This window comes from Rhamphochromis longiceps, linkage group LG22, assembly GCF_057381845.1.
Source record: "Rhamphochromis longiceps isolate RC_006_pf linkage group LG22, R_longiceps_female_GT1.1, whole genome shotgun sequence".
Lineage (NCBI taxonomy): Eukaryota > Metazoa > Chordata > Actinopteri > Cichliformes > Cichlidae > Rhamphochromis > Rhamphochromis longiceps.
The window spans coordinates 35,262,098-35,276,585 of record NC_140577.1 but is presented as its reverse complement, the minus strand read 5'-3'; the positions used below and the strand labels follow the sequence as shown (position 1 = coordinate 35,276,585).

General features: G+C 44.7%; 2 protein-coding genes and 2 non-coding genes across 4 annotated transcripts; 3 read left to right on the top strand and 1 right to left on the bottom strand.

Moving 5' to 3' along the window:
• Positions 1–2,506: 2,506 nt before the first annotated feature.
• Positions 2,507–3,736, bottom strand: snapin (SNAP associated protein). The gene is made up of 4 exons (XM_085395480.1): positions 3,540–3,736; positions 3,368–3,414; positions 3,177–3,295; positions 2,507–2,904 (listed from the first exon to the last, which is right to left on the bottom strand). Exons 1-4 carry the CDS (start codon positions 3,734–3,736, stop codon positions 2,797–2,799), a joined length of 471 nt encoding a protein of 156 aa, XP_085251606.1. The 3' UTR covers positions 2,507–2,796.
• Positions 3,737–3,850: 114 nt separating this feature from the next.
• chtopa (chromatin target of PRMT1a) lies at positions 3,851–9,702 on the top strand. The gene is made up of 6 exons (XM_085395479.1): positions 3,851–3,990; positions 4,495–4,584; positions 5,617–5,767; positions 7,889–8,060; positions 8,445–8,588; positions 9,222–9,702. Exons 2-6 carry the CDS (start codon positions 4,520–4,522, stop codon positions 9,410–9,412), a joined length of 723 nt encoding a protein of 240 aa, XP_085251605.1. The 5' UTR covers positions 3,851–3,990; positions 4,495–4,519; the 3' UTR covers positions 9,413–9,702.
• A 3,850-nt stretch (positions 9,703–13,552) lies between these two features.
• Positions 13,553–13,690, top strand: LOC146644413 (small nucleolar RNA SNORA8). The gene has a single exon (XR_014909466.1). It is a non-coding gene; the product is annotated as a small nucleolar RNA SNORA8 (small nucleolar RNA).
• A 586-nt stretch (positions 13,691–14,276) lies between these two features.
• Positions 14,277–14,407, top strand: LOC146644412 (small nucleolar RNA SNORA18). The gene has a single exon (XR_014909465.1). It is a non-coding gene; the product is annotated as a small nucleolar RNA SNORA18 (small nucleolar RNA).
• Positions 14,408–14,488: the final 81 nt, after the last annotated feature.

Here is a 14,488-nt window from a genome sequence, read left to right as displayed (position 1 = left end):
ATACAATTCAACGTGTACAGAGAGTTTACCTTCCACAAGTAAGTTTCTACTCTGGTTTAAACAAAACAGTCCCTCCAAGTACTTAACAATACGCGTCTGCTTTGAAACTACTCCAGGACAAACAGCCACAACATTAAGGGAACAAACACTGTGCTTGTGTAACTGCAGGACAAATAAGAGGCAGCGAAACAAACTCAGATCACATCAGCACAGAGAGCCAGTAGTTTACATTTGGGGCTTTTCTGATACAAAGTCTTAATAATTTACATCATGTTCAGGTTTATTTTAGGAAAATGTTTGGATTAAAATACAGCCTTTAAAGGACATTAGTCATGTTGCATAGGAGAAGGTCCTGAAGCCAATGACCTCCATGTGCCTCCAGCAGCAACCCAAGAAACTGTCCATCACATCTTCTCTCTTGCATGTTGTTACAGGAGCAACATTTCTAACATTGCCGTCATGGATAGAAGTATTTACTGTACATTACATGGAGAAACGTTCTGAGCCACCTACATATTACACTTGCTGATTTTGGTTCTGTAATTCACCACAATGCATTTTAATTAACTTGGATGCAGCTGAAGTGCAGACTTTCAGCTGTAATTCAGTGGGTTGAACAAAATGATTGCAGAAAAATGAAACGACCTGGATCTTTTTTAAAACACAATCCCTTCATTTCAGGGGCTCAAAAGGACAAATTAAATAACTGAAAGTAAAATGTTCACTTGTAATACTTGGTTGAAAGCTCTTTGCTGACACTGACAGCCTGAAGTCTGGACTCGTGGACATCACCAGATGATGGTTTCCTTCTGTTTAATGCTGCCAGGCCGTCACTGCAGCAGCTTTCAGTTGCTGTTTGTTTGTGGGCCTTTCTGTCTCAGGTTCAGTCTTCAGTAAGTGAAATGCTCAGCTGGGCTAGGATCAGGTGACTGACTTGGCCATTTAAGAATATCCCACTGTTTTTCTTTGATAAACTGGGTTGTTTTGGGTCATTGTCCATCTGAACTATGGAACATTCAGTTTGACTGCATTTAGCTGGATGTGAGCAGACAGGCTGTCTCTGAACACCTCAGAGTTCACACTGCTGCCTCTGTCCTGTGTCACATCGTTAATAGACACCAGTGTCCCAGTGCCACTGGCAGCCATGCACACCCGAGCCATCACTGTGTTTTACAGATGATGTGATATGTTTCTGATCACGAGCCGTTCCACACCTTCGTCATACTGTTTTCTTGCCATCGTTCTGGTTGATCTTGGTTTCATCTGTCCAAAGGATGTTTTTCCACAACTGTGCTGGCTTTTTCAGTTCTTTTTGTTTAATCAAAGTCCAGTCTAACCTTTCTATTCTTGAGGCTTATGGTCGGCCTGCACCTTGCAGTGAACCCTCTGCATTTAGACTTGGACATCGATACAGCTACCTCTCCTGGAGAGTGTTGTTCACCTGGTTGTGATGGGGTTTCTCTTCACCGTGGAAATGATTCTGTGATCATCCACCACTGCTGTCTTCTGTGGACGTCCAGGTCTTTTTGTGTTGCTGAGTTCACCAGTGCTTTCTTTCTTTCTCAGGATGTACAATCTGAAGATTTTGCCACTCCTAATATTGCAGCAATTTCTCAGATGAGTTTTTTCTGTTTCCAGTTTAAGTACGGCCTGTTTCACCTGCATGGAGAGCTCCTTTGACCACATGTTGTCTTCCAAATGCAAACACCACACCTCAAATCAACTCCAGGCCTTTTATCTGCTTAATTGATAATGACATAACGAAGGAATCACCCACATTTGTCCAATTACTTTTGGTTCGTTTAAAAAGCAGGTGGCACATGTTAAGGAGCTGAAACTCCTAAACCAGGGGTGTCGAACTCCAGGCCTCGAGGGCCGGTGTCCTGCAAGTTTTAGATCTCACCCTGGGTCAACACACCTGAATCAAATGATTATTTCATTACCAGTCTCTGGAGAACTTCAAGACATGTTGAGGAGGTCATTTAGCCATTTCAATCAGCTGTGTTGGTTCAAGGACACATCTAAAACCTGCAGGACACCGGCCCTCGAGGCCTGGAGTTCGACACCTGTGTCCTAAACCCTTCATCCAATTTGGATGAAGATCGTCTCAAATGAAAGCTGCACATTATGTCAGTGTCCATTATATAAGTATAATTGGAATATGTTTCAGTAAACGGGTAAAAGAAAAAAAGAAAGAAAACAACAGCAACTTGTGTCAGTGTCCAAATATATAAGGCCCTAACTCTGTGGTCTGCCACTGGGCTGCTGAGTTACTGGGGTTTCCAACACTTCCACTTTTGACACCAGTGAATACCACTTCCAGTTGATTGTGTATCATCGTGGAGTAAAGATTCACTGACAGTGGCATCTTGTACACTTCCACACTGCCTTACAGTGAATGACCCATTCTTTCACAAATGTTTGTGAGGCAGGTTGCAAAGCCAGTGATTGATTTCACACACCTGTGGCAATAAAAACATCAAAAGATTAAGAGCTGTGGCTCCTATAGTTTTGTCCACATAGTGTATCTATTTATTGAGTGCATTAGAATTATTACATAAATATCTCCACTGTGCAAGCCCGTACTCTGAAGTTGCCAAATGGTAAGCAGACAGCAGCTTTTTCACTGTGACAAAAGCAGAACATCAGCGAGGTATTAAACAAAAAGACAAGCAAATGTCAAAGGAAGACCGGCCCCTCCTGGTTTTTAGCTTCCTATAATCACAATCAACCGTTCCTGCTGATCAAAATAGCTCACAGTATTTACTGTGTGGAGCAGGAGGTTCAAGGTGAGGTTCATGGTTTACTAGGTGAGCGGGAAGCGAAGACGCCCGATGTCTCCAGTATCGTCTTCCTCCGCGCCGTCTCTTTGGCCACGTTGTGGTTGAGCCGCCTCAGACGTTCCTGGACAAAGAAAGCTCAGGTTGTGTAATGTTTCTATATCGTTTTCACACCATTTTCAGGTAACTTGAATAGTTAGTATATCTGTGGTCGCCATGGAAATCGGAATTACAAGTCTCGTCATACAGTATTTGTAGTATACCTCCCTTACAGGGGCCCAATATTACATTATACTAATTTCCTGCCTAATGTCTGATGTGACGAAGGCTGATCGTAGGCATGCTGACGGGCAGAGCGTGATACAGAAGAAGATCAGCTACAGACTGGTCACTGACCTGAGCGTTCTGCAGGATGTTGTTTACTAGCACAACTCTACGCCTCGCATTCAGCAACTTCTTTACATATGGGTCCAGGTCCAGAGCCACCTTCTGATGTTCGTTTATCCTGCATAACTCTGAAAAACCGCACACAGCACGTTATTTATGAATCTTTTATAGCTGATGCTATATTTGAAGCAGGACCTTACCTGTGGCCAGACCGTCTATATGTTCTCTTAATTCCACTTGGCTTTTTCTGTAAAGAAACGTGAGTCACGTGAGTCCAGAGACAACTGAACAACAAAACAATCAGTCTGACGGGGAAAGTCAGCTGACTGTCAACAAGCTGGCGCGGTCTAATCTAACGAGGACGCGAGTTACCTGACCGAGTTCACATGCAGGTCGAGCTGCTGTATCGCTGGTCTCAGGAGGTCGAGCAAACCCTCGGCAACAGCATCGTTACCAGAAGAACCTTCGACTAAAGCTGTAGCTGCCATTTTACTGAACCAGCGCGAGCGGACAGGAAGTCGTGCCCTCGTGACGTCAGCGTCACAAGAACCTCTCCATTTTCTTCCCATCAGTAGCCAGGAGCACCATTTTAGGCTTTCGGATCGCGAAGGAGTCTCGATTTCCGCGTTATTACAATATTCCTGGGAGAGTTTGATATAGGGTCGCTTACCTAAGCGCTGTTTCAAACCGCGCGTGCGTGGGGAGCTAGTATATGGTCAGTTGTATTTAAACAGGATACACGGACACCTATACGAAGCCGCCGTGCTGCTAAAGCTAACCTTAGCTAGCTTTGAGGCATTTCTCTACCAACGCAGAATCCGCTGTAAGTATGAGACGAAGTTGTTGTTCGTCGATAAACGACATGCTAGCGAAGACGAGGCGGAATCGTTACTCCGTGTTCTTGTCTCTGCAGTTTGTTATAACCGGATGGACGCTCGCTAAACATTTAATTTTTCCACCGGACGTGATCGACAATTGGGTTAAAATTAAAACGTTCTCTTAAAGAATCGATCCCTTTTGTTGCTGGTGACACAGAAAAGAGTTTAAAGAAGTTGAAAACTTTGCTAAGTCAACCAAACTGGCGGTGGTCTGAAGTGTAGCTTGGGTGGGAGGGGGTCGTGGGTTACTCCTACAGGGAGGATTTGTGTGACACTGTGTGTAGTCCTCAAAATAATCTCTCTGTTAGACACGCGTGTAACAGCTGATGTTAATTACAGCAAATTCCTTGCAACAGTGACTTAAAAGTGGTAATTTAACTTCTAGTAGTAGTGCGTACATTATGTGTAAAAGAGAGGGAGGTGAAACACATTCTCTTTTCTGTTTCCAGGACTCTACAATCAAAGTCTTTCAAAATGAGTGCGGCTGCCTCCCAAAAAGTTGTCCTGAAAAGCACCACCAAAGTGTCCCTAAATGAGCGGTGAGAGGCTACGCACCCTGTCAGAAATTAGTCACCTGCTGCCAGCCTTGGCTTGTGCAGGTTCTGATACTCTCTGCGGAACCTACTGTTGGGACCAAACCTGATATGGATGCAGCTCTGGCTGTTCCCGTGTGTGCGCTGCTCATTCAACTCTCTTGGCCCTGTCCTTGTTTGTGTTACATGTAAATGAAGTGTGGGGCAGGAGGGGCTTGCCCAGGCCAAATGTTTTGTGTGAGCAGCACGCACATGTAGACGAGGGGTGACTGTAGCGGTCGTGGTTGGTAAAGCATACGCAGAACCAGACCACCATCCTGTAAACGCCTCGGCACGCTGGCTCCCTGTTTAAACAGCACTGTATACGTCATGTATACACCATTAAATGGGACAGGAGGGCTAAAGCTAAGTCAGTGAGATGGGGCATCTCGTCTTTTCTGCCTCTCATCTTTTTCTCTCTCAGACCAGTAAAAGTGAAGCTTTTTATCTCCTCGTGTTCTATCATCTTTCTTCTTCTTTCTCCTTTCCCTGCTCAGAGTACTCAGTCCTAGCTTGGACGTGACAAGGGACTACCCCTTCCCCCCAGTTCCCTAGTTCCTGACCACTTGGTGGTTTAAATAAAGTCACGGTCCATCCTGTAAGTGGCTGGGTGCCAAAGCACACCTCATGCCCTGGCCTCTGCTGCTGCGACATGATGACATCCCTGCAGTGTCAGCTGGAGGCTCGTAAGTGGCAATTGTGGCTCTTCTTCTGAAACTTTCTCTCTCCTTCTGTCCTGAAGTCTGCTTTCAACTGTTTTTTCTCCTTGTGTTAATTTTACAACACAGGCTAAAGTCAAGTGTAAGTAACTCTGGAATATCATATGATTGAGAGAGAAAATAAGTGCCAACAAGTGGAACAAAGTCTAACATGACTAAAGAGCTGCCACGATCGTCCATATGAGAAATGACATGATGTGGAACCCTGCTTCCTCCTCCTCTGTATATCCCCTGTCCCCTTCTTTTACTTCCTCCTTCTTTTTCCCTCCCACCTCTAAAGCTTCACTAACATGCTGAAGAACAAGCAACCCACTGCGGTAAGCATTCGAGCCACCATGCAACAGCAGCATTTGGCTAGCGCCCGCAATCGTCGGCTGGCCCAGCAGATGGAGAACCGGCCTTCGGTGCAAGCCGCTCTGAATCACAAGCAGGTGAGCGCGACGCTCAGGTGAAATTGGTGTCCGTGGCACTGTTGGTTCCATCTGAATATGTTTAACCCGAATTAAGGCTACGTCCACACGTACACGAGTGTTTTTGAGAACGCAGCTTCTTCTGTGCGTTGGGCCTTTCATCCACACGTGCACGGCGTTTTGCATCACTGAAAACAGATTTTTAAAAACTTTATGCGTGGACTCAACGCCAAGGGTGTGCACCTTTTTTTTTTGCATCACACGTTATTGTTTCCATGCGATGAATTTCTACAATATTGACAAAATATTGTTGCTGTTAATCTGCAGCTTTTACATGCTTTCATATACAAATACAGTTTAGAAAGACATCTTTGTTTACGCTTTCCCTCCCAGGCTGCTCGACTTCTGATTGGCTAACATTTCTACACAGTTAGGATTATAGACAGGGCTGCACATAAGTGGTCTGCAGGTGCGCATGCGCTGTCAAAATAAAAGATGCGCACCAGATAAGAAGTTGCAACGCGCGTTTGCGTACATAAGATTTTCTGGAGGAGGACAGACATTTGTTTAGAACTCTTAAAGATGTCGAAGAAGCTCCTTTAAGCAATTACTGTGATGTTCCTCCACCTCCAAAGAAATAGCAGAAGGAGTACGAAGAAACACGTATTCTCGTAAGTGGTTGCAGGAGGTGAGCTGGCTTCAAACAAATGATGAACGCACAGAGATGTGGTGCGGAATGTGCCGTGAAATTCCCACTCTAGTGGACAAAAACACTGCCTTTTATATGGACGCAAACGCGCGTTGTCATTTCTTATCTGGTGCGCGTCTTTCATTTTGACAGCGCATGCGTACCTGCGGACCACTTCTGTGCAGCCCTGATTATATCGCCACCTGTTGCTTTGGGTCGTTTTTGAAAGCTATTCAATTTGTTTTTTGCATATAAATGTTGACGGGATTTTTTTATTTAAACGGAAAATCTCAGTTTACAAAAACACCTGTGTCCATGTGGACGTGGCCTGAGTGTGTGAGTAGAGAAGGAAATCAGTCACCCGTGGTTCTCTGATGCTGCTGTTCACCACAGCAGTGGGTAAATAAAGAGCACAACCGAAGCTGAACTGCATCTATGGTCCAGTCAGAATCTGTGATCTTGAATATTTTGGATCCATCCAGTCCTCCAGCTGGTCTCTGACCTGGTCAGTCTGTGGACAAAGTGTGATGTGAAATTTAAAAAAAAAAAGATTACCTGGAGCCTGCAGACATCAAACCACAGTGTCAGCAGTGATGCTGAGGGATGGTATCAGGTTTGATAGGAAAACACCTGGATTTTTCCATTTTTATATTAACAATGACGTAAAAGCGATCGTGCCAAAACGGTTTATTATTCCAGCCATTCCCCAAACCTTGGACTGCCACAGCCCAGTTTGAAATGTGAAAAGCTTCTGCTGCTCACAGCTCTGATCAGTGTTTGACAATTAGGCATTTCTTTTACGTTTCGGGTGACTTAATTCTCCACACGCTGCTCTGATTTCCAAATGTTCTTTCCAAATAACGGGGATTGAAAAATGGGTCGGAAGACGATCATCCCCTGGGCTTGTTTCAGTTTTCATGGCAACCTTAAACTGACTGCAGAGTCCAAGTTAAAATGTCCTTTTTGACAGAAATGTTCAAAGCCCTTTGATTTTGGAACAACTCCTGTACAAGTATAAGACCTTTTAAAATGATGTAGTCTATAATAACAAGTTCCTGGCTCTTTCAAAATTAAAATCAAAGGAAGAATCCAGCTAAGGTACCGACAGCATTTTAGATTTGATTTCTTATTTGTTAACGTTTGTGATTGGAGTCGACTGCAGCGTTTGTGCAGAGTGTGAGAGTCCTGGGTGAAACGTGTGCATGCACACAGAGCAGCATGATTGCAGCCTTCATCGCAGCTCTGTGGCAGCACGTGAAATCCAGCCTGCCCAGCACCTGTAGGTCACGCTGGCCTCGTTCAGTAAAGACTTGCTGTGAGTCTGAGCCGCAGGTCATTACGAGGCTCCTGTTACTGCCATGTGCAAGATGATATTTCCTGAGGATTCAGCTTACTGATTTTAATTTTGTCGTAATTGCTTTTGTAATGTAGCATTTGTAATTAACATGTGTCAGAGCCTAAAGCAGCGACTGGGGAAGAGCAACATCCAAGCCCGGCTGGGTCGGCCTGTTGGGGCTCTGATGCGTGGAGGACCTCCTGGAGGCAGAGGAGGAATGCGCGGGATGAACAGAGGTCTTCGGGGACGAGGCAGAGGAGGCATAATGAGGGGAGCTCTGTCCCTGAGAGGTATGTATCAACAAACTTCAGTGTCTGCCTGGATTCTAATGGCATCTTTTAAGCTGTGTACATACTGGAAGTGATTTGCAGGAGACTGTAGATGGTGAAACACATTTGGCAGGTGGGACCCAGGATCTTATCTCTCATCTCAACGTCCATGCAAGCGACTACCAATGAGTGCGCAGGGTGCCATTGATTGACATGTAGCCTAGCATTGAATGCATTAGAGAATTACCTAGGCAACTGGTACCTGGGATGTCTGCAGGAGACGGGCCGCCAACCTTAATGCCATGTGGGACTAGTGAAATGCTTTCAGAAACGTTGGTTTGACTGTCGCTTCGTTTTTAAGTCTTGCTTCGTGCTCCTACTGAGTGTTGGCTTTGCATTACACAGGGAAGCGAGGTTCTACAGGTGGGCCCATGCGAGGCCGTGGTTCTGCCGGTCGTATGGCAATGCGTAGAGGAGGCCGCCAGCGTGGTGCAGGTGTTGGAAGAGGAGGAGCTCTGTCCCGAGGAGCAGCTCGAGGAATGCCCAGAGGTCAGGGGCTTATTGTTATTTAATTCAGCTTATTTGTGTAGCACCAGTGAACTGTCATTTTTTAATATCTATTCAAAACTGTTTTATTCATACAGTGCAAGTCACAGCAGCGCTCGCCTCAAAGTGCTTCATGTTACGGTAGAGACGCTGACACAGGACAACAAAAAGTGATAACTAATGACTAAATGTAGAGTGGGGTAAATGCTGTAGCTGGATAAAGGTGCATAAAGTGCATCATGGGAAGCTCCTGGCAGCCTAGGCCTATTGTAGAGTAACTAAGGAAGGATTCAGGGTCACCTGATCCAGCCTTAACTATATGCTTTATTAAAAAGGAAAGGTTTGAGCCTAATCTTAAAAAGGACAGAGGGTGTCTGTCTCCTGGATCCAGACTGGGAGCTCTTCCACAGAAGCTGAAGGCTCTGCCTCCCATTTAAACTTCAATTATCTGATGAGCTACAAGTGAAGCAGCAGATTGGGAGCGAGGTGCTCTGTTGGGGTGATGCGGTTCTTTGAGGGCTCTAAGATAAGATTATTGAAGACTTTGTGAGGGGGACTTTAAATTCAGAGCCAACAAAACATTTGCTCTTCAGTTGAACAAACTCCTGAAGATTTCTGCTCTGTGTTGCTTGACAGGTCGCGGGGGGCTGCGTGGACGTGGCGGTTTTGCTGGGCGACGTGGACGTGGCCGAGGTGTCGGTAGACCGGCTGTTACTCGCGAGCAGCTGGACAACCAGCTGGATGCCTACATGTCAAAGACTAAGGGACATTTGGACGCAGAACTGGATGCCTACATGGCCCAGGCAGACCCCGACTCTATGGAGTAAAGGACTGTGGACTGAGCACACAGAGGCGCTGAAGTTGGACGAACAGTGTAGTGTTGATGTGCTGAGAAATGATTGTTAATTTAGCTGAAAGTGATGACACTTTAGGTGGCACCCAGTAGCGGTCTAAACAATATTGTGTGGGTCACTGCTCGGTTGTGCATCGACCCGCTCGTTCAGAGCCCTTTTAATCCTGGAGGGACTTCTTATGCATTAACAAACCCTGCTGTTTCTAGACTTCTGTGTCCAAGACGGGTTTTTTCCGTTGTCATTTTTTTTATTTATTTTTTTTTCTCCAAAGGGACAAACTGTCAAAATTTTACATTTGTTGAAAGCAGTTTTTAAATGTGCTTTTCTTTTAAACATTTGCCTGCTCGAATCGTGGGAATTCAGAAGTTTTAAGCATCACTTTGTTTGCCGTTTGCTTACAGTGAAATGTTCTAGGTGAAATTTGAATTAAAGTGGAAACTATTTCCTTAATTGTGTCAAATGTCTGAGTTTTAAATGTGCATTCACATCCAAGAGCTGGCTGTCTTTGAATGGTGTTTTTGTAGGAGGGGGGGGTTGATGCTTTCACTTCTGCTGTTTTCACAAAGTAACTTTGAGGATGCCATGTTCATTTTGGGCCGAAGATGGCTTTGTTGCACCAACAGAATAGTTCTCATGAGTCTGTGGGGTATCTAATGAAGTCAGAGGACTTAGTGCCACAAAAAATAAACAACTTTTGGAAAAACCTTGTTTGTTTTTTTGTTTTTTTTTAATGAAACTGAATTATTCCCAAGTCTTTCACTTTGCCCTCTTTGACTTTTTTTTGTAAAAAGAAAACTACAGTGAGTTTCTGGAGTTTGGAGGCTCAGCATTTCTCTCAGCTTGTACTTGGGTGCAGTCTTTGATCTGAATAGTTTGTTGTGACTTGATTGGATTTTAGAATCTTATTTCTTCATTGTTCAGCTGTGTTTGGTTAATTTTCTGCGATGAATTTTAATGTAGTTCCTGTTTTGTTTAGAAATCGTTCGTGTGTCAACACAAAAGGTTAAACAGAGATGGTCATTTCACCCGTTAAAGTATGCTTGTAGGTAACATTCACAAAGGTAGCATGGTTTGGCACTTAATTTTACCCGTCAGAGTATTTTTCTAGCTAATATTCATAAAGGTAGGACAATTTGCCACTGAATTTCGTGTTGTGCGCATGCGCAGAAACAACGGGTAGGATGGATTACCAGAACACCGGATCAATCCAAAGATTGATAATGCTGATACCACATTGGTATCAGATGGTTGCATAATGCGATCAGTATTTAAATTTGCATTTAGTACTGTTGCTGTTTCATCCGAAAGTGGACGTCTCTGTGCTAAAAGCACTTGTCACGTGTCTTGCATATTTTGTTGCCAAGCCCTCAAATGAATGAGGCTGAGCAGACGCGTCACGTATGTAGAACGCAGTGAGTGATGGCAGACACAAAGGAGCATCCTGTGGAGACACAAACACTAGAAACTTTGCAGGAAGGCTATTTGCTATTGTGACACCAATTTATACAAACAAGAACACTCGCGATAAACACAGCTGCTTTGTACATTAATAGTATGGGCTCTTGCTATCAGCGACGCTGGAACTGTATTTGCTTAGCATCGGATCTGCAGCGTCGCGTGAGTAGGTGTCGAAAACCGGTTTCGAGTGACGTAACACTTCCTATAAAGGGCTTTGCGCCGGGTCTCGAGTTCCTTTCTCTGCGGTCCGTCATGCGAGGACGAGAGGTAAGCCGAACTGAGCGTGTTGGTTAGTTATGTCCTCTGTGTGTATATAGATATGTGGTTGCATACGTTTTATTATTTAAAACTTAAATGCGATGCTCTTAAACCTCTGTGAACATCTAGCTTGGCGCTAAAACTGTACGCGTTTTTTAGTATACAAGCTTCCAACAATGCGCCAATTTATTTTTAAAAACGACAAAAAAATAAACCGTCGACTGGTTTTCCTCTGGTTAGAATCGCGTTTCACCGCACAGAATCACAAAGTCAGGACAGTCCTTACTCTGTGATTTGCTCGAACCTGGTGTTAACACAGGGTGTTAACTTCGGGACTCCCGGAGGGCCTGGTTAGCTTTCTGCGGGGAGTACGACCCGACCTACGCACGTGGAAGGCGCCGTGGCCGGCGTGTATGTTAGTGTGGGGTGCCCGAGGAATATCTGGCCGAGCAGAGAGGGCACTTCTGCTGCCCGCTCCACTCCGAGGCCTGTCCGTCAGCCTGCAGTGCGCGCTGTTGTCGGAGGGAGGCAGTGTGCCGGATGTGTTACAGCGTGTCTGTGAGCCAGCCGCGACAGAGCGAAGCTGTAATAGAAAAGCTGAGGTGAAACAAAGAGTTAAAATGATGAAAAGCGTCGCTGCAGCCGCTGTCTGTGCTTTTCCTGCTTTATATTTTGCGCTCTGGGTGTTTTCGTGGTTCTTTCGTACTCTGAGCTCTGCTATCGCTCCGTGCTCTGTTCCGGCTCACTTGTCAACCAATCAAAATTCGGCAGGCTCAAACGTCATCAGCTTCCAACGACGCGCAGTCAGGGTCTTGGAAATAATTGAATGTCTGTATTAAGTCCTCTAAAAGTCCTGTGAAGACCAACGTGGGCTGCATGTGGCCCACGACGTAAAATGAGTGTGAAAGCCGTCCTTTAGAAGTTTCCAGAAGTGCAACGTATAAATGTAGAGACAAGACTGTTTCTGGTAACCAGTAGTCAAAAACTATTGTACATCGATGCATTATTATCATAGCAAGTGTTAACAAGGCAAGCCTGCCTTATTGATATATCTAAGCTTGTATTACCATGGAGACGGTGCTGTTAATTAAGAAACCAGAGTATTAAGAGCAGTGCACCTCTTGCCGTTTGAAAGAATGCAGCTTGGGTGTTATGAACTGAATCGTATGCATATTTTTATATGGTATCTGCCCACAATGCCACAGTGCAATCACCTGCTGGGGTTTTCCTGCACTGTGGACTAATCCCTGGGCTACAGTGGCTATAGAACATCAGGTTTTGCTTTCACCTCTGCATCATTGGTTGCTTAGTGGTGACAATGAGCCCTGACACACTCGACATACAAGTTTGCATCTCCTCCCATTTAACACAAACTTCTCGTTTTGCAGGATGTGATGGGGAGCAGTGGCTCTACAGTTCTTGCTGCTGCGATGGTGCATGTGGTCAGTTGTATTTAATGTTTGTTTCAACAAAACTGTACTGTAATGGCTGATTTTTGTCTGGTTGCAACGCTCATGGGTCAGCCTCAGCTAAAGCACTATTAAAGATTTGTTAATCCAAGCAACAAAGCAGAAGATAAACAGTGGATGTTTTCACTTCAACAACAGAAATGGGCTTTAGAGTCCAACCATAATCTGCTTGGCTGTGGTGCCTCAGCTAAATATCCATTTCTTCCTGTGTTTTAAAAAAACAAAAACCTGCTTTAGCAGTGGTGAAGCACCAAAATGAATATGACACACTACTTTCACGCATGACTGTTGATTAGCACAGTATGAGCTCTGGTTCTGTCAAGTGGGCCATAAAGCTTATGCAGTGCAAAGAGCAATATATTCTCTTGCAACCCACTGCTGCAGACTTTCCGCAGCAGTGTTACTAATGAGGACTAACATCTGTTGGTGACCTCGCGTGTTCTGTAAACTGACCTGAAATTTCAGTTTGAAAACTTGTTAAAACGAGAAACTGTACCGTTTCCCTGCAGGTGTTGCAGACGACGCTTCAGTCCAACTCGGTAAGTCGTGCTTGAGGACTAATGTGCTGTAGACCAAGTAATGATGATTGGCTTAATATGTTCAACTGCTCTGAAGTGTGAGTGACAGCTGCCTCTCTGAACACCTGCTGCACTGTAACCACAAACTGAGTGTTGTTGAAGTCCCGCTGACCTCCATCCTACCTCCTTCTGGCAGGTTTTCCTCTTGACCTGACTTTCTGCACTGAGGCAGCAGTAAACGGTACGTCGCGTTTCTGCATCCAAATCACTCCCACGATGTAAATGTCCACCACAGTGAAAACCAGACTGACACATGATTAAATCAGTGAATCAAGATGTGCAAAAGGAAAAACAAGATCTGTTAGAATGAATGTTAATCTCAAGGAGAAGTGAATTGGAGCCACAATGGCAGCACTGTGTGGTATCTGCAGCCAGCTGCTTCGTTAGCTGGTTTGTTCAAAAGTCAGTGCAAGATGAACTCAACAAATGGCATCGTTGGTCTCCCGACTGCTTGTGTTTGGAGTCCTGGTAAACATGTTGGTACACACTGCATTACTCGTGGATCCGTACTCATCAAATAAAGCTGTTTTTGTTTTTTTCCTGCAACTTAATTTTTGTTGCTGATCTGAAAATGAATTACTTTTGTAATCAGCCATGGTGTTTGTCCCAGTAACCCTGCATCAACTGCTGAGCTCACTGTTTACCTTTTTCCAGGTTTCTGCTGCCACAACTGATCATGTCCTGATCCAAGGTTTCAACTGCAGTAATGAAGGTGAGGATTGGCCCAAAGGACAAAAGGGGCTGGAGCCTTGGTCCTTCCTTACTAATGTCTGTGGAAATGTGTTTTTGCACAGAGGAAGAACAAGTGCATATGCAGATTCTCTTGTTTCTAACGCTGTTTATCTTGTGTAACTAAAATAATTTTGTATCAGCAGGTTGTGCCAAAATGTTGCTGCCACACCTCATTCCCCTGTAAGTGTCAACATGTTTCCCACGAGGTGCAAGTGACAAACCCTCTATTGTTAGGAGGAAGCAGCAGACTGTCCAACTGAAGACGCTGAAATAAATCAAGTTCAAGTAAGAAATTGACTGGTGCTTGATGTAGTCGTGCATATCATTTATGCTCCGTAGTATGCTGAGGTCTATCCCGACAGACCTTTCTCTGTAGGGCCGTGTCGTTGGAAATGCCTCACAAAGTAAATCTGTTTCGCTTTACCCACATGTTCACTGCCATGAACGTTGTGAGATACTGATGCAGAACAAGTGTCTGTCAAATATTACCAACTGCTCCATAGATTTTCTATTCTGTCATTGTTTACAAGTCTTATCAGTGGACTGTTTTCATA